Here is a 26,500-nt window from a genome sequence, read left to right on the forward strand (position 1 = left end):
GGTCCCAGTGATGAGCTGCCAAAATCTGAAGAACCAGTTCCTTCAGTCACTCCAGGTCTTCAGCAGCACGTCCTTCACTCGCTCCGGGTCTTCGGCAGCACTGAGGGACCCATAGCTGAAGTGCTGCCGAAGACTCGGAGTGCCACTGGGTGGGTAAAAAGGGATTCTCAAGGGGAGCCTCCCCAGCCGGGAGCTCAGACGGGCCAGACAGGACGCTCCTGTGGGCCAGAGTTTGCCCAACCCTTTAACAACTGGTTCTAAACCAGCTTCTAAATTTATCAACTGGTTCACATGAACCGGTGCAAACCAGCTCCAGCTCACCACTGGTAGGTCCTACATAGCAAGAGTCCACATCATAAAAATCACTTTCAAAAGTGACTTCAGCACTGGGGCGTAACTCTTATTAAAGGTCAATGGGACTTAGATTTCTGAATGCCTAAAGCACTTTTTAAATGAGATTTAGCCTCCAAATTCACTTCAGATGCTTTTGAAAATGTTACCCTTAATCACTACTAAACCACTGTCGAGGACAAATTGGCATCTTTGTTGTTCGACATTCACAGCAGGGAGGACAGTCCCTTTGCCCTGAGATGTAGCTTCTTCAGGTCTGGAATGGGAGACATTGATAAGTATCCATATAGTCCACTGCGTCTGTGTACTTGTTCTGTGGATAAACAGAAGATTTCACTTTCCATGCTTGTCAAATTGGGCATTTTTCAAAAGCACTAAATTCACTGAAAAAGATAAAAAAGCAGGCCATGTACATTTTATATTTAAATGAAACAATCTTCAAAAGACTTGTGCTTTCCCAGAGGTTAACATTAAAGAAACTATCATGAATGAAAACATTAATTAAAACACAAATTTTATACTATTTACTTTTCTTCACTAATCAGATAAGCTAATGACATGGTACCATTTCATCAGATGTTTGGTTGCATTTTAGTTTACAGATAATCTGTATTTAAACATGGAATGAAAAGTATAGTGTGGTACTAACCATAGCCTTTATCCACAGCATCTGTGCTTCTGTTGCCATTACATGCACCTTAATTTCTCATAAAGTGTAGAGAACCAAAACAGTTACTTAAATGCTTTAGAATAGCATTTCCCAAATTGGTGTTCCGCATGATGTGAATAGGTGTTCCATGAAAGAATCATATTAAAAAAAAGGGTCTTGCACTCGATTTTTGTACTACTTTATACACGCTTTCCAGTTAGAAATTGTTAGTTCAAGTTATTTTAAATTTGTCTTTTTGCTTTGTTTTATAAAATAAAATATATTTGAGCATAAATAACGCAATTTTTATTTGAAAACCAAATGACTACAAAATAATATTAGAAGTGTTCCGTAAATATATACCAGGTGTTCCGTGGCCAAAAAAGTTTGGGAAACGCTGCTTTAGAAGATTGTTTATTTCTATGCAGTATTGTAGCTGTGTCAGTCACAGAATATTAGAGAGACAAAGTGAGTGAGGTAATATCTTCTATTGGACCAACTTCTGATGTCTCTCACCAACCAGAAACTGGTCCAATAAAAATATTTTGTCTTTCTAGTTTATTTCTAGGCAGTTCAAAAGATTTATCATATAGTTCAAATAGAAATTATGGGCTTGATGCAAAAATTATTGGGTGAGCTTCTTAGACCTGTGTTATGCAGGAGCTCAGACTGGAGGTTCATAATAGTCCCTTCTGGTGTTAAAATCTATGAATCTGTTAAAAGGCTACGCCAATATTGTATTTTGTGACATCATTACTGTTTGATATGCAATCAAAAATCTTTAGAATTGTAGTATTAGCGCAAGAGGCTAGAGAGAGGGGAAAGGAGGTTTTAAGGCAAGATTGAAGGAGACATGTCTCAATGGTTTAGATTACAGTCATCTGGAGATTTCCAGATATGTGGGGAAGTATAAAGGGATACCACTCTAACCAGCAATGAGCTGCCAAAATCTTAACAACGGGTTCCCTCCGCACCTTACGACGGGGTCGTTGCCCACCCCTGCCCCCCAGGACTCCTGCCCCATCCAACCCTCCCGTGTTCCTTGACGCCCCCCTACCCCATCCACCCCCCTCCCCTGTCCCCTGACTGCCCCCAGAATCGGACAGGAGGGTCTCGTGGGTGCCCACCCCACCACTAAGAGCCAGAGGCACCTGCCGGGGGGTGAGGTGGGGAGTCCCGGAGGTGCTTACCTGGGGCAGCTCCCAGGAAGCATCCGGCAGGTCCCTCTGGCTCCTAGGGGTGGGGAAGTGTAGCTAGGGGGGGAGCAGGGGGAGCGGTTGCTCCCCAAGTGATCACATCAAAAGTGGCGCCTTAGGCACCGACTCTGTGGGTGCTCCGGGGCTGGAGCACCCATGGGGAGAATTTGGTGGGTGCAGAGCACCCACTTGCAGCTTCCCGCCCCACACCTGGCCCCAGCTCACCTCACCTCACCTCACCTCACCTCTGCCTCTTGCCCTGAATGCGCCGCCCCGCTCTGCTTTCCCGCCCCCTTCCCTGGCTTCCCGCGAATCAGCTGTTCAGCGGGAAGCCAGGGAGGGTGAACCTGCTCCAGCTCACCACTGGCTCTAACTGGTGAGTACAGACCAAGGAATATGTGAAACCAAAATTGGAGTGGAACTAATGGGTGGGGAAACAGGAGGAAAATGTGATCAAAATAGTAGACTGAAGCAAATCCCTAGAAAGTTTTCAATAATTAGAGGGAACTTTTGAACTAGAATGAGAGAAAGATTTGGAAGCCAATTATATGGCACAGGATGGTAGTAATTTGGGCCAAAAATGGTTCCGTTGAATTATTTATAATAATTTGTAGCTGTAATTATTAACCTATTGCCTGAAAATCAAAATTCAAATGAAATATTTGAGTGTATGAATAATACTCACCATATGTGTACAGTGCTTTACATATTCTAAGTGTTCTGTTAATTAATCCTCTTAAATGGGGTCTAGGTACCTCAGTAACAGGCCCCTTAGAAATGAGTAGTTAGAGTAAATATATGAGATGCTGCTGCAGAAAAGATTTTGAAAACAATTGAATTATATTTTCTAAATAAAATAGTCTTTTGCAGCAGTGTCTCGTAGGTGTTTATGTATAGAGTTAGAGACTAAACAGCCACAGTGCACATAACATAATTAAATATTTTTAGCTCCTGGTTTATATAAACATCTTATTGGGTTAGAAGGCAATTTAAAAACTACTAAGGAGATTTGAACAACAGCATAAAAAGAATCTGCAGTTTCAAGGACAACAAATAGCTATTGTACAAATTTTCCTCTGTATCAAAGACTGGTTGCTTAAATGATCACCTGGCTACCAAGAAAAAGGCAAAGAAGATAGCTAATGTATAGCTTTCTGAATAGGCTATTGACATGAAAGGAAATACTTGTAAACACTGCAAGAATGGTTGGAAGGCCATGTGAGTTTCAGGAATGAATATTTTTCAGAATAGCAGCCGTTTTAGTCTGTATTCGCAAAAAGAATATCATTTATATACGTCGCCTCTGATTCTCCCCTCTTACTCTGATGTCTAACTGGTGTAACACTACTGAAGTCAACAGATTTACGTCAGCCTGAATGACAAAAGAGTCGGGCCTGTCATTCTTGAATCTGCCCGTTTGAAAAGCATGACCACAAAATATTCTGTGGGTAGCAAGCTATATACTAGATTGTTCTTTTATTTCCATCTGTGCATTCAGGTTTGGGTTTGGGAGGGACTCTCAGATCTGCAGTTCTGCTAAACAGTGGTCAATTTTCAACTATTACAGAGATACCCATGTCTCAACACAAGCTATGCTTTAGTCAATCACAAGTCAATACAGGGGAAACTGTAAATTTGATGGCCTGTTATATACAGGAAGTTAGACTAGATGCTGCTGGTCTATTCTGGCCTTAAACTCTATGAATCTGTATATGGAATTACATTTACACTAGGTATATGTTTTCTGCAATATGTTTTGTTTTCATTTTTAGGGACCTAATGGAGATTCCTGGTGTTATATTCCCTGGACATATTGTACATGGAAATGTTCTGATTTTCCTCAGGTTGCTCTAATCAGCAACACTTTGCACTTGGCCCCAAGATTGGGTGACTACAGTGCAAACAATTCCTCCTGAGATATAACCAAGGATCGGTCCCTTTGTAAGGAAAACAGGAAATGGACATAGTCCATGATGTGCGACATGACCAAGTTCATATTGCAACCTCGATATTACAGTAACATAGTTTATTTAATTTGTTAGATGTTCTAAGTAAATAAAAGGGAAAATGAAACAAAGAAAGAAAGGAGATTAAAGCTCACTGATGCAGACTTTCTAGAGGCACAACCTAGTTTCTCGTAACTACAACACTACTGCCTCTAGGAAGCAGTAGTATTAACTGTATTTCCAGTTGCACGAGTGCAGGTACTGGAAATACAGCATTAATGCTTCTTTTAAATCTGCTAGATTCACTGATTTAATATTTTAAAATAAACAAACCAAGCAGAATTAAAGTAGAGAATAAGCAGATAGAATTGGAGGCAGGAAAATTCTGTGAAGAGGTAACAATCGTGCAGTGCACCACATTTTGTCTCTTGAATCATTTTGAAAAGGGGGCTCTCCCCACTCTGTGTATAAAGCCTAGTGAATCTCTGCTGATGTGTGCTCCTTAAAACGTAAAGATTTTTCCTGAACATGTTAAAAAAATATGTAGTTAGTTTTTTGTTTGTTTGTTTTTTAAGTGTAGGGCCACACTTTGGTAAGTCAATAAAGAAGGTATGAGTTATTGAATGACCATTTTCTGGCCTCATTATCCTGGTAGCAGCAGTCCTGATTTGATGATTAAGCCTAAACTCAACACTCAGAAACAAAGATGATCACAAGCCCAAGATCACAAACTGACTGTTGTTTAAGCATAAAAATCACTTGCTGCTTGAAAGAGTTAAAATACCCATGACGAATGAAGCTTGTAACAGATTTGTGTTATCTTTTCACACAAGTCCTCATCCTACAGCTTGCACAATGTGACTGCGTGACTCATGTTATCTGAGTACTGATAAACAAGCAGAGGTTTTGAGCAATTGATGTTTGTCATCTTTAGGATTTTTTTTAACAGAAATGAGCCATGCACTGATGTGTTCTCCACCAGTGCCATATGGAATTGAGGAAAAACTTATTCTGAATGTCACTACTGACTTACCTTTTGGGATTTACCATTTTTTATTTCAGAAGGTAGAGAAAGCTGCTAGGGGTGAGACTGTTCTATATTTGATTTTGACAAATAGGGAAGAACTGGTTGAGAATTTGAAAGTGGAAGACAGCTTGGGTGAAAGTGATCATGAAATGACAGAGCTTGTGGTTCTGAGAAATGGTAGAAGGGAAAATAGCACAATAAAGACAATGGATTTCAAGATGGCAGACATTAGCAAACTCAGGGAGTTGATAGGTAAGATCCTTTGGGAAGCAAGTCTAAGGGGAAAAACAGTTCAAGAGAGTTGGCAGTTTTTCAAAGAGACATTATTAAGGGAATGAGAGCAAACTATCCCACTGCATAGGAAAGATAGGAAGTATTGCAAGAGACCACCCTGGCTTAACCAGGAGATCTTCAATTATCTGAAACTCAAAAAAAAAAAAAGAAAAAGAAAAAAAAATCCAACAGAAAGTGGGTCAAATTACAAAGGATGAATATAAACAAATAACACAAGTGTGTAGGGACAAAATTAGAAAGGACAAGGCACAAAAGGAGATTAAACTAGCCACAAACATAAAGGGTAACAAGAAAACATTCTACAAATACATTAGAAGCAAGAGGAAGACCAAGGACAGGTTAGGCTTATCACTGATTTTATGAATGCCAGTGAAAATTAGGTAGAATCAGAGGCTAAAATGGGGAAAGAAAAAGTTAGAAATTACTTAGACAAGTTAGATGTTTTGAAGTCACCAGGGCCTGGTGAAATACATCCTAGAACATTCAAGGAACTGACTGAGGAAATATCTGAGCCTTTAGCGATTGTTTTCGAAAAGTCTTAGAAAACAGGTGAGATTTCAGAGGACTAGAAAAGGGCAAATATAATGGCAATCTATATAGCCCTGTGTGGATACAACATCTATATCCATGGATATAAAGCAGATATCTGCGGAGCTGCAGGGCTCTACTAGGAACCACAGCAGTAGCATGTCGGGCTGCCACTCGCAGGAGCCAGAGCCCAGCAAACTCCTGCCCGGAAGCGTGTAAGTCGCTTGCACACACTAGCGTGACCATGGGCAGCTGTTGGTGAGCCTGGTGCCCACCCCAGTGGGCAGGGCTGGGGGCAGTACAGCCATGCTGGAGGGGCTGCCCGGGCTGGGTGCTGGCTCCTGCCAGCGAGCAGCAGCCTGACATGCTGCTGCTTTCACTACTGCCGTTCCTGGTAGATCCCTGCAGCTTTGCGGATATCCACTTTATATCTGTGGATATCCGCATCCATGGATATACATTTTTTTATCTGTGCAGGGCTCTAGCAATCTATAAAAAGAGGAATAAGGACAACCCGGGGAATTACAGACCGTCAGCTTACCTTCAGTACCCGGAAAGATAATGGAGCAAATAATTAAGCAATCAATCTGCAGACGCATAGTAGAAAATAAAGTGATACATAACAGTTAGCATGGATTTGTCAACAACAAATTGTGTCAAACCAACCTAATACCTTTCTTTGACAAAATAACAAGATTTGTGGATAGGAGGAAAGCAGTAGATGTGGTATATCTTGACTTTAGTAAGGCCTTTGATAATGTCCTGCATGACCTTCTCATTAACAAATCAGGGAAATACAACCTAGTTGGAGCTACTATAACATGGATGCATAACTGGTTGGAAAACTGTACTCAGAGAGTAGTTATTGATGGTTCACAGTCAAGCTGGAAGGGCATATTGAGTGGGATCCTGCAGGGATCAGTTCTGGTTATGTTCAGTATCTTCATCAGTGATTTAGATAATGGCATAGAGAGTACGCTTATAAAGTTTGCGGACGATACCAAGCTGGGAGGAGTTGCAAGTGCTTTGGAAGATCGGATTAAAATTCAAAATTATCTGGATAAACTGGAGAAATGGTCTGAAGCAAATAGGATGAAATTTAATAAGGATAAATGCAAAGTACTCCACTTCGGAAGGAACAATCAGCTGCACACATACAAACTGGGAAATGACTGCCTAGGAAGGAGTGCTGCAGAAAGGGATTGTTAGAGGGCTTATTCCTTCACCCACTTACTTCCCTGGTCCTTCTCACATGAACAGAGAGCAACAATACCCGAAGTCCAAAGGTGCAAACAATTCGATGTTTATTGGGGTGAACTTCCAGCAAGCATGATTCCAGTTTCCTTCCTTAGTATCCTCCTTCCCAGCTCTGACACCACAGAGCCTTACACCTGTGTCCCTGTTCCCATTCCGACCCTTAGCCAAACATGATTCCAACTTCCTTACTCCCATTCCCATTTCCCCCTTTAGCAAAACATGATTCCAATTTTCTTACCCCCATTCCCTGTTCCCATCTCCCCCTTTAGCAAAACATGATTCCAATTTTCTTACCCCCATTCCCTGTTCCCATCTCACACACCCACATGCCCACCCCCACCCACACCCAGTCACTTCCTCATTGACTACAGATTATATAGTAAAACTTGAGTTCTGCTTAGCTATACCTTAACCAATCATTTTCCTGAAATTTAACTAACCAATTCTAACATATTGTAAAATGATTATGTAACCAATTATATCCCACCACCTTAATTAGTTTACACCCAGCAAAATTAATTATACAGCAGACAGGAACAATCACAGAACCAGACGGAGATTATACAGACAAACAATAGCAAAGTGGGAACTACAATGACAAGACAACACAGAAGCGAGGATTTCACATCCCAGCTATTGATAAGTGAGTTCTTGCCAGACAGGATGCTATCAAACTAAGTTTCCTTTTACATTTTCTAGGCACTTCCCTTTCTCTGGAGGTGATAGGAACTGTCAGGACAGGATTGTATTCCTAACAGCCGAATCGCACCTTATTTCAGTGTGACTAGTTTGGAATGTGAGGATGTGACTGTTTGCTTCCCAGCTTATGGCTGCCTCTGCTGCTTAGCCAAAGGCCTTAGCCTAAGAACAGGGCCTCAGACTGTCACAGTAAGAGAAGGCCCTTACACCAGCAGACAGTGATTTTGATTCTTTCTTTTATACCTCTATCACTAGCCAAGTGATAAGAATACACCTAAATTCTTAGAGTATAGGCCTTTACAGACAGGCCTGAATATCTATATCCTAACAGGGATCTGGAGGTAATCACGGATCACAAGCTAACTATGTGAGTAAACAGTGTAATACTGTTGCAAAAAAGCGAACATCATTCTGGGATGTGCTAACAGGAGAGTTGTAAGCAAGACACAAGAAGGAATTCTTCTGCCCTATCCCTGGCTGATTAGGCCTCAGCTGGAGTATTTTGTCCAGTTCTGGGTGCCACATGTCAGGAAAGATGTGGACAAATTGGAGAAAGTTCAGAGAAGAGCAAGAAAAATGATTCAAGGTCTAGAAAACATGACCGATGAGGGAAGATTGAAAAAAATTGGGGTTGTTTAGTCTGGAGAAGAGTAGACTGAGAGGGGACATAACAGTTTTCAACTACATAAAAGATTGTTACAGGGAGGAGGGAGAAAAATTGTTCTCTTTAACCTCTGAAGATAGGACAAGAAGCAATGTGTTTAAATTACAGAAAGGGAAGTTTAGGTTGTACATTATAAAAAACTTCCTAGCTGTTAGGGTGGTTAAGCACTGAAATAAATTTCCCAGGGAGGTTGTGGAATCTCTGTCATTGGAGATTTTTAAGAGCAGGTTAGACAAACACCCATCAGGGATGGTCTCAATCAGGGGTTCTCAAACTGGGGGTCGGAACCCTTCCGGGGGTCGTGAGGGTATTACATGGGGGTGTCGCGAGCTGTCGGTCTCCACCTCAAACCCCGCTTTGCCTCCAACATTTATAATTGTGTTAAATATAGAAGGAGTGTTTTTAATTTATAAGGGGGGTCGCACTCAGAGGCTTCCTATGTTAAAGGGATCACCAGTACAAAAGTTTGAGAACTACTGGTCTAGATAATCCTTAGTCCTGCCTTGAGTGCAGAGGACTGGACTAGAAGACCTCTCAAAGTCCCTTCCAGTTCTATGATTTTATGACAAGGATCAGGTGATGGATTTGCCAAAAATGGTAGTTAGATAGATTTCTGCTGACTACATACCGGTGTGTATGCATAACTTGCATTTTAAATTACTGTATCATATGGAAGTAACATAAATTGTGGTTTTGGCCAAATCACTCTGCTTTTGTTCAAACTAGAGCCGTATTTGGAGATTTGCCATCACTCACATGGAGCATATTCAGTTCTAGTGATCTGCAGATTTTGAAGGATGTAAAAGTATGTGCAGACCACTCACTCAGAAGAGGCTTTTGGCAGTCCCAATAAAATACAAATAATTCCAGGTTTTGGAGATATTCAGTGTTGATCTATGTGCAAATTCAAGCCTGTGTACTAACTTTTTAAAGAAGATCTAAATGTTATTGATTTCTGTTGAGTACAGAGTTTTGCAATGTTTTAAATCCACACATTATTAATATGATTTTTTCTTTGTAGGACACAGCTGTTCATGTATCTAAGGCAAAGACAACTTAAAAAAACCCGAGCATATCTCTATTTCCTTCTCCTTAGTTCATCTGCTACTAATCTTAATGTTCCATAGATTCTTCTTTCAAAAATATTTTTATAACTAATAACAATTATGTCATATTGTATTATGTATGTTTAAAAGTATGAATTTCTAAAGCTTTAAAATATAGTGTCCTTTGCACTTTTTTGTTATAAATTAAGATTTGGAAGATGTAGTAGAAGCCTTAGGAAGAAGAATGCTTTCAGATTTCTGTCTGGGACTTTGGCAGAATTGAAGAGGAGACTTTCCCTAGGGAATCTGTCCCAGGTTTTACACAAAACTGCTGAGGCAGGACTGTGGGCCCCCCTTCCTCTGCCCCTTATATACATGGGTGCATCGCCCATTACCTCGATGTTGATTATGTTCAGTAGAGCTTCTTATTACTTACTGGTACTTTACTAGTGTGTCTTAGGGCATTAATTAATAACACTTGCAGTTAACTGGAACACTACAGAAGAAAATTTTACAGTGGCTTATATATTACTATTATATATAACTAGCTTGCATATCAGGGTTCTGATCCCAGTTTCAGATCCCAGCATTCTGATCTCATTACTCCATTGAAATTCCCACTAACATTGTTACAAGTTTTGCCCGAGTAAGGGGTGTAGGATCATTGTTTTAAGGGGTAACTTTTCAGAGATGTATTTTTTACAATGATGTGTTTTTTAAACCTTGCTCAATGAAGTTAACAACTCAGAAATAAGCTTGGAAGTCTCCTAGTAATGGACACAATGTGTTTGTTCATAGGTAATGTTTTACTGCGACTGTGAAGATCAATATATCGGTGCTTTCTGTGAAGAATTTAATGCCTGTCAAAGCAGGCCTTGTCAGAACAATGGAACCTGCACTGATGTAAGACAAAAACACGATGGGAAAAATTTCACCTGCACTTGCCCTACTGGTATGTTTTACATGGTGCTTTGAATAATATATTTCTGTTTTAATATTCTGTGCATATCTTTTGCAATACAGTGCTTTCTACAGTGCTCTCCCTTTAGAGAGAGGAAGAGAAGCAAGGGGGAAGATGATACAAGAACATAGGGGCTACTGCTACAGAGACCACTAGATGTAGGTCTTGCTATTGCGAGCATTGTCCCAGTCAATGAGAGTACTCACAGTTATAAGAATTACATACAACAGGAAGAGTTTGCTTAGACTTTACTGCCTAAAACTGTCATGTTGTTTGCTTTTTGGTACACACTTGAAATTGTTCTCTTCTGAGTAACTAACTTTAAGTGGTGTTTTTCCGCTCAGACTAGTCAAATAGAAAATATTTCTATACAAACCGTGCAGCTGATGGATTGTTCACACAATTAATTTAAAATAAAATTTTGCAGAAATGTTATAAAATGCAAAAAGCTTAACTGAGTAATTCATTGTTTGGCTAATGGTCAAGTGTATGTGTTTTAAGTTGCTTCGGAATTGCTTTATGAGCATTTGTTTTTTAACACTTGATCAAATGAATATTGGCATCTTAATTAGAATTAAAATTAAACTAAATATGATGGTTATAGTTGAATGCCAGAGGGTAACTTCATGTAATTACTGTTCTGTGCTGGTGGAAAATCCTTTTTACAGAATTGGCATGATTGAATATGTAGTGCCTTCATGTCTGACATTTCAAAGGCACTAAAGTTCATTGCATAGTTCTTAGACAAACCACTTCAATAGGCATTTTCCAAAATTATTTTGATTAGTTTTAAATAAAAAGCAGACTGGAATAAAATTAACAGCAACATTCAGTAGTTTATTTTCATTTCTTATGAACATTTTACCTCACTTTTCCAACTCTAGTATAGGAAATAGGAATGATCTATTGGCTGTTGATATATCAAATTATTTTTTAGAGCACCTAATACTGAGAAGAATGAAAGTGGAATTGTCTGAAAAAGGAAGAGATAACAGAGGGGAAGGAGAGATTAGTATTAGAAGTTGTCATAAATATAAAGGGAAGGGTAAACACCTTTAAAATCCCTCCTGGCCAGAGGAAAAACCCTTTCACCTGTAAAGGGTTAAGAAGCTAAGACAACCTCGCTGGCACCTGACCAAAATGACCAATGAGAGACAAGATACTTTCAAAGCTAGATGGTGGGGGGGGGGGGCAAAGGGTTCTCTCTGTCTGTGTTGCTTTTGCCGGGACCAGCAGGAATGCAGGTCAGAACTCCTGTAAAAAGTCAGTAAGCAATCTAGTTAGATATGTGTTAGATTCTGTATTGTTTAAATGGCTGATAAAATAAGTTGTGCTGAATGAAATGTATATTCCTGTTTTTGTGTCTTTTTGTAACTTAAGGTTTAGCCTAGAGGGATTCTCTATGTTTTGAATCTGATTACCCTGTAAGGTATTTACCATCCTGATTTTTCAGAGGTGATTCTTTTACCTTTTCTTTAATTAAAATTCTTCTTTTAAGAACCTGATTGCTTTTTCATTTTTCTTAAGATCCAAGGGTTTGGGTCTGTGTTCACCTAAGCAAATTGGTGAGGATTTTTATCAAGCCTTCCCCAGGAAAGGGGGTGTGGGGCTTGGGGGGGATTTTGGGGAGAAAGACGTTTCCATCGGGCTCTTTCCCTGTTATATTTGTTAGACGCTTGGTGGTGGCAGCAAAAAAGTCCAGGGACAAAAGGTAAAATCGTTTGTACCTTGGGGAAGTTTTAACCTAAGCTGGTCAAAATAAGCTTAGGGGGTTTTTCATGCAGGTCCCCACATCTGTACCCTAGAGTTCAGAGTGGGGAAGGAACCTTGACAGAAGTGGTTAAAAGTGGCTAGTTTTATAAAATGTATGCTAAATTTTGAAGTCAGTGTTGTGGCATAGAAGTATCTAAGTGTAGAATTTAGCCCAGAAGGATCATCCGTTGGAATTTTTAATACTATGGAACATATTCTGTAAATCCTCTAATCATGAAATTCCTTTTGTAGTCAATGGAAGTTCCACACATATAGTGCTTGCAGAATCAAGCCCTGGAACTGTGCATAATATAGAAGTTAACAGTTAGTTCTGAAGATAGTTGAAACCTTGTGATGAAAGTCAGATGGAATAATCAATAAATTGAACCAGGAGTAATAGATTATTCAAAGTGGCCTTACAGCCAGCACTGTTGGCCTTGGAAGAATTGTCTCAGTGTAAGGGGATCTATCAGGGTGCAATGCAGGTATAGCAGCATGTACATCACTCTCCACCCTGCAATCTGTTCTGTTCATTCCCTCTGAAGCACCTGGCATTGGCCACCGTCGGAGACAGAATACTGGGCCAGGTGGACCTTTAGTCTGACCTAGTATGACGGTTCTTATGTAATTAAAGTAGGGGAAATGAGCTGGGCATCCGTATGCCCCACTAATCCCAGGCTCTTGTACTGTCAACATGGGCTGTTGGCAGCCAGTTCAAGCTAGAGCAACCTTCTAGCTGCTCTAACTTATGCTAGGGTACCAACCCAGAAATTGCAGTATACAAAGATGACTTAAGGTAGCTATCTTGCATCCCCACCCATCATCTAAATATGCTGCTTTTTATGCCTCTGAATTTCCAGTCTCTCTCTCTCCCTTTGCTTAGTTTAACTATTTTGTATGTGCAGCCCCAAACTAATTTGCATATGGGCTTCATTTAATGACTTGAATTTATACTTAAACCATGCTGGAAATGAGATATGACCTCCCTATACAAACACATTCTTCTCTATTATATTTCATAAATATACAGATGGATCCAACTGTCTCTTTTACGAGTAAGATATGTAAATATAGTTACGTAATGCTTTAAATTCTATTAACGGCAAAGGACAGTTTAGAAGAGAAAGATTAGACTGGAACTGAACTAGATAAATTGAGTGACCTGAAAAATCCCTACAGTTAAGTCATAGTGAGTGGATACAATGTATTCAGAATTCATTGACCATAAAATTGTCCGTAACTTGGAGAAGACACTTGAAAATGTATTTTTATATACTGTATAGGCATAAGCATATAAATACCTATTTAAATTCCTCTTTAAAATGTAATATTAGACTAAATTATCTTTATGTGAACTTATTTTGTAAATGGCAATTAGTAGTAATTCTCAAAAATTAACTATATATAAGGCAAAAACAAATATCCAAATTCTGCTTCATGGATCCCCCCACATTTTAGCGATGTGCAAACCTTGAGCCAAGTCCTTCAGTGGAGCTACTTGTTTGAGTAGTGGTTTGTGCATTCATCCTCTAGCTGTGGCTGGGCTTGTAGAAATAGCCAAAAATTCATATATTTACCCAAAACTTGCCTGAAATTGGGCCTGATCATATCATCCACTCACTCAGTCAAACTTCCCATTGAAATGTAATGCTCTAACCTTAATCTAAATCTTTTGCCTGATATATTGAATAGTGAAGCTCACAAGAAAGTTTCTATATGAGATTTCTATTATATCCTGGCTTTAGTTGGGTTATGTTTCAGTAATCTCACAAATTATGTGTGTTTTATACTACTTGTGATATTTCTGATCCCAGACAAAACAAGAAGTTTAGAAACTGATTTTTTTTTATAAAGGTAGCCAGATATCATAGATTCTTTCTCTGGCTGATCACCACTCTTCCCTGACTCCCTAAAAATAAATATATGAAAAAGAGAGAGCTAAGTTAGTGGGAACATTGCCATTGATTTCATTAGTACTGAGGCGGGGCCCATAAATATGACAATTCAGTCTTACTTAATTTTTCTTACCCTGCCTTGTTGTTGTTATTATCCATTCATGTTTTCAAAGATTTTTCATTTCACTCTGATTCTTGTCTTGGACTTACATTCTTAGGCTCACACGTTCTCTTTGGGGAAAATTCAGTTATGGGGTAAGTGGGTTCAACTTCATTGAAGCCACTGGAGTAGGACTCATTTGTGCCATTGAAGAATTTAGGCCCTGTTTCTTCAGACATTTGTTAAAATGTGTTGGGTTTGGCTTTTTCGGAGGTTTTTTTTCTCCTTGTAAATTTCTGCTTTTGTTTTTTGAAATCTACTGTTTTTGTAGTAATTGGAATGACTATCACTGCTTGCTTCATCTAATGTTCACTAGATTTTCTACTAGAACATATGTCAGTATATCAAGAAATGAAAAGTGGAAACTGGTGGTCTTCATGTTATTTCTTTGAGAAAAGATTCTAACAGATTCCCTTCACTGCATATTTGAAGCTAGTAGAGGAAGTGGAAACTAAAAATAGAATATACTATAAACTCCTCATTTTTGAAAGCTTTCAGGACCCATAGTATCTGTGACGTACCATGTTGCCATAACCTTGCTACAAGAAAATGTTACAGAGATTTGTAACAGCACAAAATGTACAGGAACAAAGATTTTTAAAATGTATCTGACTGACAAGCTGCTTTTTTGTAGTATGACTCATTTAGGAAACTGTTAATTTGCAGCACTCAGTATTGGCTGTTAAAGACCAAAAGAATATTTTCTTTCAGTAAAAGAATACATGCAATGTACTTGTTAATTAGAGGGAATATATTTGTTTTCATAAAGCTGACAATAAAATGTCATCTTTATGGTGTGATTTGTTCCAGGTTGTTATGACAGTCTCAGCAAATCCAGCTGATTCTTTTAGCAAGTTGCAGAGCCATGCAATTACATGTCCCTCATTTGACTAAAGTTTTTCCAATCACACAGTGAATTCCAATGTAATTTTTATTTTCACAAACTTACACTTCTGAAGATGGCCATAACTGAAAATGAAGTAAGCATATTCACTATTGCACTATGCTTCAGAAAAATAATCCTATGAATGTGAGAGAGAACTTGAAACACTGGAATATATATATCAAAAGAAAATTACTTGGCCAACAGTGTTCTGTGGTTCCTTGTGCTTGTTGTCTTTTTGTAAGTGTTATGTTCATTAAGTGCTCATCACCATTGTCAGTGTAAATACTGAAATCTACTGTTCATCCACAGTACGGGCATGGTAACAAACAGTTGACAGCACAAGCTTCCTCTCATTGCTCTGCTGTGTAACCTAGCCCTGACCTAGACGAACCACCTATGGGAGATTCCTTAGTTTTTTTGTTGAACCTAGGTGCCAGTTATGGTGTTAATGGAGATACAAGAGAGTTATTCTGGATTCATGCTGGAGAACAGAGGAACAGAATTTTGCTCATGATACCATGTGAAAATTCAAAGAAAACACAGAGAAGAGGAAAATCTTAGAAATCTTACCTGGTATAAAATTCTAGCAGTTATACACCTTTGGGGCCAAATTCAATGCTGATTTACACCTATTCAAGCCTGTTGATGTAATTTTAAGTGTAAGTCTGCCCAGTAGGCTTTTAAATGTTAAACACTTTATATAAAAAATGATCCAATCAATAATTAAGGAATATCTATTCTGCATGAGGAAAACAGTCCAAGCAGGTCTAGTGCCTTCTGCCCTATTAGAATTCCTGATGCTAGTTCCAAAATTACACAGCATGGTATTAGTACCTGTGCCTAGAAACATAATTATAAAGAGAGATGATGGAGAACCCCCCGTGGGGGATTCAGGCTATGACTGTGTTCAAGAATTAGATTTCTGATTGAGTATATATATTTTTTAAAAAATCTTGAAACGTTTGATAGGAAAAAAAGAAAAGAAAGTGTATTGTATTTGATAAGACTGTACTACTTAATGCTAATGTAACTCTCAAATTTGAGTGCGGCCCAAATCATGAAGCTCGTATCTGGAAACAGATTCAGATCTGAACTTCTCCAAAGTTCATTGATATTCACATTTTGTGCTCTGGATAGGCCCAATAAACAAAGTTCTAATCCAGATCTGGATTTGAAATTCTCTAGAGTCTTAACATATAATGGTTTGGTTTTTCCCAGTAATAGAGAAATGCCTGTGTAGAAGGTGAAATACACATTTGGTTCTATATCCACATACCTAGAGTTCAGGGAACTTTAGCTATGCTGTTCTGGTTTAGACCCATTGGTACCTCAAGTATTTAAATATATTTTATTATATTTATATGTATTTATTCTCATATGATAACAATGATTAATCCTGAGCACTTTTCAACTGTAGATCTCATGTCAGTTTACAGATATGGGCAAGCATTTTACAGATGGAGAAACTGACACACAGACCCCTTAAGTAACTTGCCCAGTGTCAAAACACCAAGTCAGTGATAGAAGGGGGATTAGAACTCAGTCTCCTGATTCACAGTCTTATGCTCGAGACATTAGACTACACTTCCTCCCACTAGTCTATGGTAAACTGAAGACCACATATTGCCCTAGATCAATACACGCAATTCCATTTGACATAACTGGGAATTGTAGACTTTGACAAGGATAATATATGGTGATAAACATTCCTTTTTCTCTTTTTTTCTTTTTTACCATCAATTAAGTATTTCACTATCATATTTGGTAACAATCAGGTGTGTAACATGCAGTACTTTTCTCTTTACACACAAATCCCTAGAGAATTAGTAGAAACAAAAGAAATCATTTTAAACATCGAATGAAAAATGTGTGGTACTTGTGATAGGATTTGAGTTTGGAGTATTTCATTACTTAGATTGTTATGTCCATGTTTGGTCCTTATTCTGAACCTACTATAATGTCTTCAAGCATATGGGAAAAAGCAAGTTAACAATCAATTGACATTATGGGTATATCTACACCATGGGGTAACATGCACTAATGTGTTCTGCATTAATTGGCCCATGGAGACTGTCAAGGTTCCTTCCCCACTCTGAACTCTAGGGTACAGATGTGGGGACCTGCATGAAAGACCCCCTAAGCTTATTCTTATCAGCTTAGGTTAAAACTTCCCCAAGGTACAAACTTTCCCTTGTCCTTGAACCCTAGGCTGCCACCACCAAGCGTCTTACACAAAGACCAGGGAAAGAGCCCACTTGGAGATGTCTTCCCCCAAAATATCCCTCCAAGCCCTACACCCCCTTTTCTGGGGAAGGCTTTATAAGAATCCTCACCAATTTGTACAGGTGAATACAGACCCAAACCCTTGGATCTTAAGAACAATGAAAAAAGCAATCAGGTTCTTAAAAGAAGAATTTTAATTAAAGAAAAGGTAAAAGAATCACCTCTGTAAAATCAGGATGGTAAATACCTTACAGGGTAATCAGATTCAAAACATAGAGAATCCCTCTAGGCAAAACCTTAAGTTACAAAAAGACACAAAAACAGGAATATACATTTCATTCAGCACAGCTTATTTTACTAGCCATTAAACAAAAGGAAATCTAACTCATTTTCTAGCTAGATGACTTACTAACTAACAGGGGTTGTGAGGCTGCATTCCTGATCTGTTCCCGGCAAAAGCATCACACAGACAGACAGACCCTTTGTTCTCCCACCTCGAGATTTAAAAGTATCTTGTCCTCTCATTGGTCATTTTGGGTCAGGTGCCAGCGAGGTTGTCTTAGCTTCTTAACCCTTTACAGGTGAAAGGGTTTTGCTTCTGGCCAGGAGGGATTTTATAGCACTGTGTACAGAAAGGTGGTTACCCTTCCCTTTATATTTATGGCAGAGACCCTGCCGGTGCATTCTAAAAGTTCCCTAATGCGCATTAATGTAATACTATTTCAAACAACACTAGGTTAAAGCTCACTAGGGAACTTTTAGTGCGTACCAGCAGGGTCTACACAGACCAATTAATGTGCAATACTTTATTGGTTTTAGAAATCACACCGTTATAATGTGCATTGCCTCACTGTGTAGATGTGCCCCACACTGCACTTGCAATCTGTCGCTTGAGACCTTTGAGGAGCTTGTTTTTGGCAGAATTTACAACTGGGGTGATCGTGTCTCCACATTTCTCACTTCAAATAAACAATCCTCTCTGAGGCTCAGAAGTGGGAACAAATGACAGTCATTCAGCATACACAAATAATTCAGAATGACTTTAAAGTCTTGTTTAAAGTCTCCCTGGAGGTTTTTTGTGTTCAGATTAAAAATAAAATTGAAATTCATTTGAAGTTCTTTGTGGTTGCACAACCCCATACACACTAATGCAGTTAGAATATTGCTGTTGGTAAAATACAATTTGATAGTATCACTGTATTTGAATTTTGATTTATGTTGCTGGAACCGAGGTTCTTATTAATTGAATGTTTTAATGAAAATTTGAATATTGAGAGATTGTCATGAATACTATTTCTCATCTCTGGGTAATATTATTCAAGGAAACTCACTTACTGCTATTTAAATGATATAATGGCAAATTTGGTAATAAAACTTCAATTTTTCTTCACTTTCTAAAACATTTGAATTATGATATAGGTTACACTGGAGAACTATGTCAGTCAGAGATTGATCACTGCAGCCAAGAGCCATGCAGAAATGGAGGTACCTGCTTTTCCAGTATCGGTGGATTCAGTTGTCAATGTCCAGAAGGTAAATAGAAACAACTTCTTATTTTAAATCATACCTCTTATCAGCATTAACAAAGTTGATGTTATATGGGATATAGTTTGATGATGTAACTTTTTAGTTAAATGAACATATATTGGAAGCTCTACCTGACAAGACATCAATTTAGGTGGATAGAATTCCAGTTTAGAAATCTTTGCATTACCATTATTAATGATGTTTCAAACCACATTAAGTTTCAGTGTATATGCTGAACAAAAGAATTCTCCATGTTCTTTTAATCTCTCCTATCTGGAAATCAGGCTAGAGCTCTTGTGAGAAAAGGACATAAGAATGTACAGTTGTTCCTGATTTTTGCCTTGTTCAGAAAAATCAAAAGAAAAGCCACCCTCTCATGTTATTTTTATATATCTGCTTCTGTTCCTAGATAAAATAGAAAGTTTATAGGAGTATACTTTTTTAATTAACTGAACATTTTCAAACCCTGAAAAGATTTGATCCATTCTGTTTTTATTTGAACTGGTTTATCTCTCACTATATGAAAGCCTTGAAATAATTTTCATCAGTAAACACTGTAAATGTTAACTCTATGTAATGAGGACATTGTGACGTTGAAAGCATATCCTTTTTATAACATCATGCTAGCTGCAATGGCTGGTTGCATACATTCTTAGTAGTGAAAGCTTCCAGTTACAAAGTGTTCTATTAGTCATCAAAACGAAACAATAGTTAAGGTTGTTGTCCAGAGCTAATCATATTTCCTCTCCCAATTCACCTATAGTTGTTTTTTATTCTTCCAATACTATCTTTTATACAGTTGAGTTTACTTTTAGGTAGAAGTTTGTTGATAATTAATAACCATTTCTCTTGAAGAAATATGAACCTGCTTAACAACGAAGGGTTATTTGTAATTGCTTCAGACTGGCTTTTCTCTTTCTCTGGAGATAGTTGCTCTAATGAGTGACCCACTTAACGGCTGCGTTGAATTGACATTATGTCAGCAGTCTTAACCTTGCATTTTAGAAGAATTTTGAAAATTGTTTGTTGTATAAATAGTACCAGAATTCAATGAGACAATCATAAGATGTTGGGACTTAGCCAAATGTAGCTTGACTTCCTAATGAAATTTGTTCAAGTATCTTATATAATTGGCTAAAAGAAAATCTTATCAGTAAGAACAGTAATTAAGAAAAATACGTATTGGTTAGATAATTTTTGCAGTTTTGAAGATGACATTCATTCGTGTGTATAATATAATTAAATACATGCTAATACTAACCAATTAGCAGTCCTGGATCAGTTCCTTAGCACAGATCGGGTGATACTCCCCAAAGCTCTTAAAAGTTTTGTCCCCTCGTGGCAGCAGTAGTGAGAAGGGATCAGAGCCACTATCCACCTATGTGGTGGGGGCTATCACTCTGTCTCAGCCCCTTGCTGAAGGCATCATCACCCTGACATCCCCTGCTTAAGGAAAATCCACTTGGGCCAGGCCACCAATGAGATTTAGTCCTCCTGGAGGTGACACAGGCCAATAGGAAGACAGCAGGCCAGTTAAGAAGGCTTGCCTGCTTACTCTGAGTGGTCTGCTGGGTGAAACTGGGACAGAGGAGGAGCTCTTCTGTGCTAACCCAGCACTCCAAGGGCAGTTTGGGTCCTGGGCTTAAAAGTGCTGCAGTGAAGCATCTGCCTTTGACATTTGTTTGTTTAAAGGCACGGACAACCAGATTATTTAACCGTTTAAAGATGGTATGCTGAGTTTACGGCACACCGCCCTATTTGGGATTAGCTGTCACACTTTGTAAACTGAAGCAGGGAGTACCTGCAATGCCACACCCCAACACAAGGAGGTGGAACAATGGTGTGTGGAACCACTTACATCACACATGTTTTGTGCTGACCCCCCTTGAGCTTAACTGTTGCCCTTGCAATGTCCCAAAAATACCTGCAGGAACCTGTGCCTCTCCAGCTGAACTTACTCCTTTCAACCTCAGTGGGTTTGGATATCTTTGTGCTGCGTCCACCTGATCCTACAGTCAGGTCTGCTTCTTTTCATCGTAATTATTATTTCTGCAGCTCTTTCTCTGCCACTAGCCCAGGAACATCATTGACAACCATTCTCCAGCTGCCAAAAATCTTGAAACAACTTTCATACCATGGCCTGTGTTTTATTTTGAGTATGAAGTTCTTTGATATAGTTTTTAGCTCTTTGCCATTTTTGCTCAGTGCTTTGCTGTTTTTCTTCTTGGCACTTGGATGCAATTTTCTGTGGCATTTTTTGCTTTGTTATCTCACCTTCTTGCTTTGCGTCTCTGATGAAGCCTTTGCTCCTATTCAGCTCCAGTCTTTCTGTTTTGTAGCAGCTTCAAGGAGTGTATGTGCTGCATGAACATCATTAATGGATATTCACATTTTCTGGATCACTTCTGTATGGGGATGTCAGATCTAATTTCATATGTCACCCAAGGCACTCAAGTGTTTCAGAGAATCACTCTTCTCCCTTCTGAAGGGACCTCTGCCCACAAAGAAACCCCCATATATCTGGCAAGATGCCAGCCTAGGGTGCTTTGAAGGAGAGTTACTTGAAACATAAATCTGAGTTGCCTTTGGGCAAACCTCTGCTGTTGTTGGCACTGCTTGCATTGGTGCAGACCCACATTTTCTCGGAATCCAACAGTGTAGCTTTACCACCAAGGCAGGACACTGAGTGGTACACCTAGTCCATGATGCCCTAGGCATCTCAGCACTGAAGTCTTTGGTACTGAGCCACCACCTCATTTGGCGAGACATTGAAAAGGACTCGAGGCGGCTACACATCACTGACCAATTAGCTGTGTGGCAGTGTGTGTGCAGTGACTTTGTCAAGTCCTTCCTGGTCATCCTCCAGGTTGTCTTGAAGGGTGCAATGATCTGTCAGACCCGATGTGAAAGATTATTAGAGCTCTAAATGCATTTAAAGTCCTTTTTGTACCAAGATTGACACCCACAAACCAGGAAGTCAGTTCAGAGAGCACATGAACATAAGTCCTGTCCCCAGCAGCCCTGACATTTCATGTGCCAAAGATCTTGGCACAAATGGTGTTGAAGCCTGTTAAAGCTTCCCCATTAGCTCATTTCTTTTGTAGCATGTTTGTGGATTTAAGATGACTAAATAATAGGAAATATTGCAAAGTTTTAAGGTTTGGAGCCTTTAGGAAAGAGATGCTTTCTGTTAAAGGCCCCAATTTGTGGACGAGTGACTTGTGTGTTGACTTTTTCAAAAGTAATTTTTATGGTTCATCAGAGACTCTGTGATATGCTGAGGTATACAGATAAAACTTTTATAGCAAGGGATTTGTGCACTGGGATTTGGGTTGGTCCAGGCTAGCATCCAGATTTAAATGACCATGGGAAACATTACTTTATGATTATATAAAGAATATGCATATATTACCATAGAGAACGTGCACACAATCTCAAAGGCAGAGTGAGTTGAGCTGAAATGAACAGAAACACCATTCCTATTCTCATGCTTCAGATCTAATGCACTAGTAAGTTTCTGTTGTTTCATTTTAGTATCAAAATATATTAGCATTTATTTTCCTAATAAAGAATTAGAATAAACAACGATTCACTTTTTCTATAGGAGCAAAAACAAATATTTACATCAAATATTTTCTTACTGTAATTTTAGCGAATGTAATTAGTATCAGACAGATTTCTACTGCATGTCTAATACAATAAGTACAGCACAGCACAGCACGTTGACCTCCCTTAAAAATAAACCACACTATATATTACATCATTTTTATTAATGTTTCTGAATAACTTACAACTTGCAGCTGTTATATAGAATCAGGATGGAATTGGGTGAGGATCTTCTACTTTGATTGTGTGTTTACTCTATTTGTTATACACCTCTACCCCAATATAACACTGTCCTCGGGAGCCAAAAAATCTTACCACTTTATAGGTGAAACCGCATTATATCAAACTTACTTTGATCCACCGGAGCGCGCAGCCCTGCCCACCCGGAGCACTGCTTTACTGCGTTATATCCGAATTCGTGTTCTATCAGGTCACGTTATATCGGGGTAGAGGTGTACTTGCTGCTACGGATTACAGCATGAGTGGTCAAACCGCAGCTCGTGAGCCACATCGGCTCTTTCACAGTTAAAGTGCAGCTCATGGAGTCACCCATGATCTCCCCCACATTCTCCACCTACCAGGTTGGTGGTGTGGAGCTTGGGGCTTCTGCCTTGCAGCGGGATGGTGGGGCTAGGGGTTTCTGCCAGAGCTGACTGGTGTCTGTTGTGACTCGGGGGGGGGGGGGGGGCACAATTTAAAGGTTTGCCCCCCCAACAGTTTGAGTCGTGCCCTACCAGGCATGCACCCCCCCCCCCCGTGCTTACCCCTCAGTGCCCCCTCCCTGCAGCTCCCATGTGTTAGCTCCTTGTGGAGAGGCAGCTGCAAACAGCTAGGAGCTGCAGAGAGGGGGCACTACTTTAGCTTTGCAGGGAGAGGCAGAAGCAAAAGCAGTGGCTCTCCCTGCAGCTCCCAGCTATTTGCTGCTGGCTCTCCCCATGGCCGCAGCTCCCAGCTTGCCAGCTCCAGCAGCTGCTGTGCAGGAAAAGGGCCCGGCAGCACCATGTAACCGAGCAGGGCCAGCAAACCATAGCAAAAATCGTGAGGGAGCTGGACATGTGACTACATGTGCACCCCTCACGCATCTCCTCTGGCTAGCAGGGATGGGGGGTTTTGGAGCTTCAGCCCCACCGGAAGCACCTGCCAAGGCTTGGGGCTTCAGCAGGAACAGGGCTGTAGCCCTGAGCCCTAGCAGGTGCCTCCTGCAAGGCTGAAGTCCTGAGCCCCGGCAGGTGCGATCCATCTCTCGAACTTCTGAAGATTGTCATATCTCAGAGGGTCAGTAAATTTGGCCACCCCTGGATTATAGATTGGAGCACAAACATTTCCCCTTTATCCAAAAAACTGTTGCTGTTTAATTGCATTATACTGCACCATGTTGTCTTTAGAATCAATCAGTGTGCAGAGCTAGATTGCCCCTTCAAGCAGAAAAAACATTGGAAGGGGACCCCATTAAGCAGGCAAAAAACTGCACTGTATTCACCCTCTGTGTTCTCTAGAGCCATCCTCTCTAGTGAAGAGAGGTTTCTGGGACTACACATCTAGCCTCCTAATCCTTTTTACATAAGGTATTCTCTGGGCAAAACACCTCCAAACTTGCAGAATTAGGTGATGTTCTTTATGTATGGTTGCCCCTGTATGTGGCTATGCTGGTCCCCTTCCCTCAGCTGAACTGCTGCTGCTTCAGTAATGTTGCTGTTGAGTATCCATCTTTCCTAATTTTGTCCCCACCACAAGGAAGGGAGAATGCTGCTGCAGAGGTCGCATCTGGTCCCTTCTGCAAAGGCATGGGCACTTGTACTGGGATAGAGTATCAACCAAGCACGTTAGCTATGATATTGTCCAACATGGCAAGGAAATGCAATATACCTATACTAACAATAACAGGAATTTCAGGTTTTTGAGGGGAAGAATAAGGGCTGAGCTTGTAGATGCCACATTATAAAATACAGTATTGACTGCTCTGGCCAGATACATAGCCATGTTTTTTCTTATTCCATTTGAGACCATATTTTTATCTTTCTCACTCAAATACAGTTTGTGAGCTTTTATTTGGAGATTTTTAGGGAGCAGGGAGACTGAGGAGGAAATTTTTTTTGTAAATAAGCCAAAGAATATCTGCTTGGAAGTTGCAGATCTGCTATTTTTAGAATACCCTGACATGTTTCATTTCTAAAAAATATGATCAGCTTCAAGCATAGGCTTGGGCTCTTGCTCTGCTACCTTTCTCCCACTGTGCCTAATTGTAGTTGCATGTTGAGAGGAGGCCTTTCTTTCTGAAGTGCTAATTCAGCACAGTAGGAGGAAGGCAGGCCAGTGGTTAGTACACATTTAAAAACTAAAGTACTGGAGAATTGGGAGGTAGTATGTGATAGAAAATGAACAGAACAGGAGAGATGGAAAATATAACCACATTACAAAAGGAAAAAAGAGAAGAGCATGCAATGGATGGCAGAAGAAGAGATGGAAGGAAATAATGAGGAATAATTTCAACATGGTTCATTTATGTTCTACAAATGAGACCTGTGTTTTAGAAATCAGTCGCGAAAAGTATGAAAGGTGAGCTTCTTAGGCAGTGGAAAGTGAACGGATTAAATAGAAGTAGTTCTTTATATTCATTAGATAATCTTTAATAGTTTTAGAGTCCTTAAAGAATGGTTAATAAACTAGAGAATCAGGCTTGAAGATCCCATGATTTTCTGCTTAACATTATATTTTAGCTCCGACATATATACAAAATAAGTTGGGAAATAATCTACTTTGTGCAGTTTGTTGAGGCAACTTGTTTTCAGGGCACAATTGGATTTTACATTCAGAGAAGTAGAATGAAGAAATTTTTGCACTTGTGTAAGGACTGGATTAGACGGCCCAAGAAATCCCCTCCAGTGCTAATATAGATGCATGTTCAGTGACTGGGAGAGGGACATTTATTTTTCTCTTTCAATGTGTTCCGTTTGTGTGAAATGTCACTTTGATCATCATATTTCAAGCCTCATGGTAGGGTTTGAATTCAAAACGATCTTGACAAACTGGAGAAATGGTCTGAATTAAATAGGATGAAATTCAATTAGGACAAATGCAAAGTCCTTCTCTGGAAGGAATAATAAATTCTCAAATACAAAATGGGGAGTAACTGGCTAGGGAGGGGTACCACAGAGCAGGATCGGGGTTATAGTAGATCACAAACTAAATATGAGTCAACAATGTAATTCTGTTACAAAAAAAAGAAACATTATTCTAGGATGTATTAGCTGGAGCATTTTAAGCAAGACATGAGAAGTAATTCTTCCACTCTATTCAGCACTGAGAAGGCCTCAACTGGAGTATTGTGTCCAGTTCTGGGCACCATACTTTGGGAAAGATGTGGTCAAATTGGAGAAAGACCAGAGGAGGGCATCAAAAATGTTGAAAGGTCTAGAAAACATGATATACAAGGAAAGATTGGAAAAACTAGGTTAGTTTAGTCTGGAGAAGGGAAGACGGGAGGTGTGGGGGGTGAATAATAGTTTTCAAAGGTATGTACAAGATTGTTAAAGAGGAGAGTGACAAATTGTTCTCCTTAACCACTGAGGACAGAACAAGTAAAGGGCTTAAATTGCAGCAAAGTAAATTTAGGTTAGATGTTAAAAAAAACTTCCTTACTGTAAGGGTAGTTAAGTCCTGTAACAAATTACCTAGGGAGGCCGTGGAATCTCTGTCGTCATAAGTTTTTAATAACAGGTTAGACAAATGCCTGTCAGGAATGGTCTAGATCAGTGGTTCTCAAACAGGGGTCGGAGGTTTCAGGGGGTCTGTCAAGCAGGGTCAGTGTTAGATTCACTGGGGCCCAGGGCAGA

General features: G+C 39.6%; 1 protein-coding gene across 2 annotated transcripts in view; it reads left to right on the forward strand.

The window, feature by feature from the left end:
• The window catches only part of DNER (delta/notch like EGF repeat containing), a 276,274-nt gene that overhangs the window by 195,172 nt on the left and 54,602 nt on the right, over positions 1-26,500 (forward strand). For both annotated transcript variants that reach the window (XM_073359834.2, XM_073359835.2), the window contains exons 6-7: positions 10,456-10,609; positions 18,954-19,067. In XM_073359834.2, coding sequence (XP_073215935.1) covers positions 10,456-10,609; positions 18,954-19,067 — 268 coding nt within the window. The remainder of the gene's footprint in view (positions 1-10,455; positions 10,610-18,953; positions 19,068-26,500) is intronic.

The sequence above is a fragment of the Lepidochelys kempii genome, chromosome 9 (genome assembly GCF_965140285.1).
Source record: "Lepidochelys kempii isolate rLepKem1 chromosome 9, rLepKem1.hap1, whole genome shotgun sequence".
Classification (NCBI taxonomy): domain Eukaryota; kingdom Metazoa; phylum Chordata; order Testudines; family Cheloniidae; genus Lepidochelys; species Lepidochelys kempii.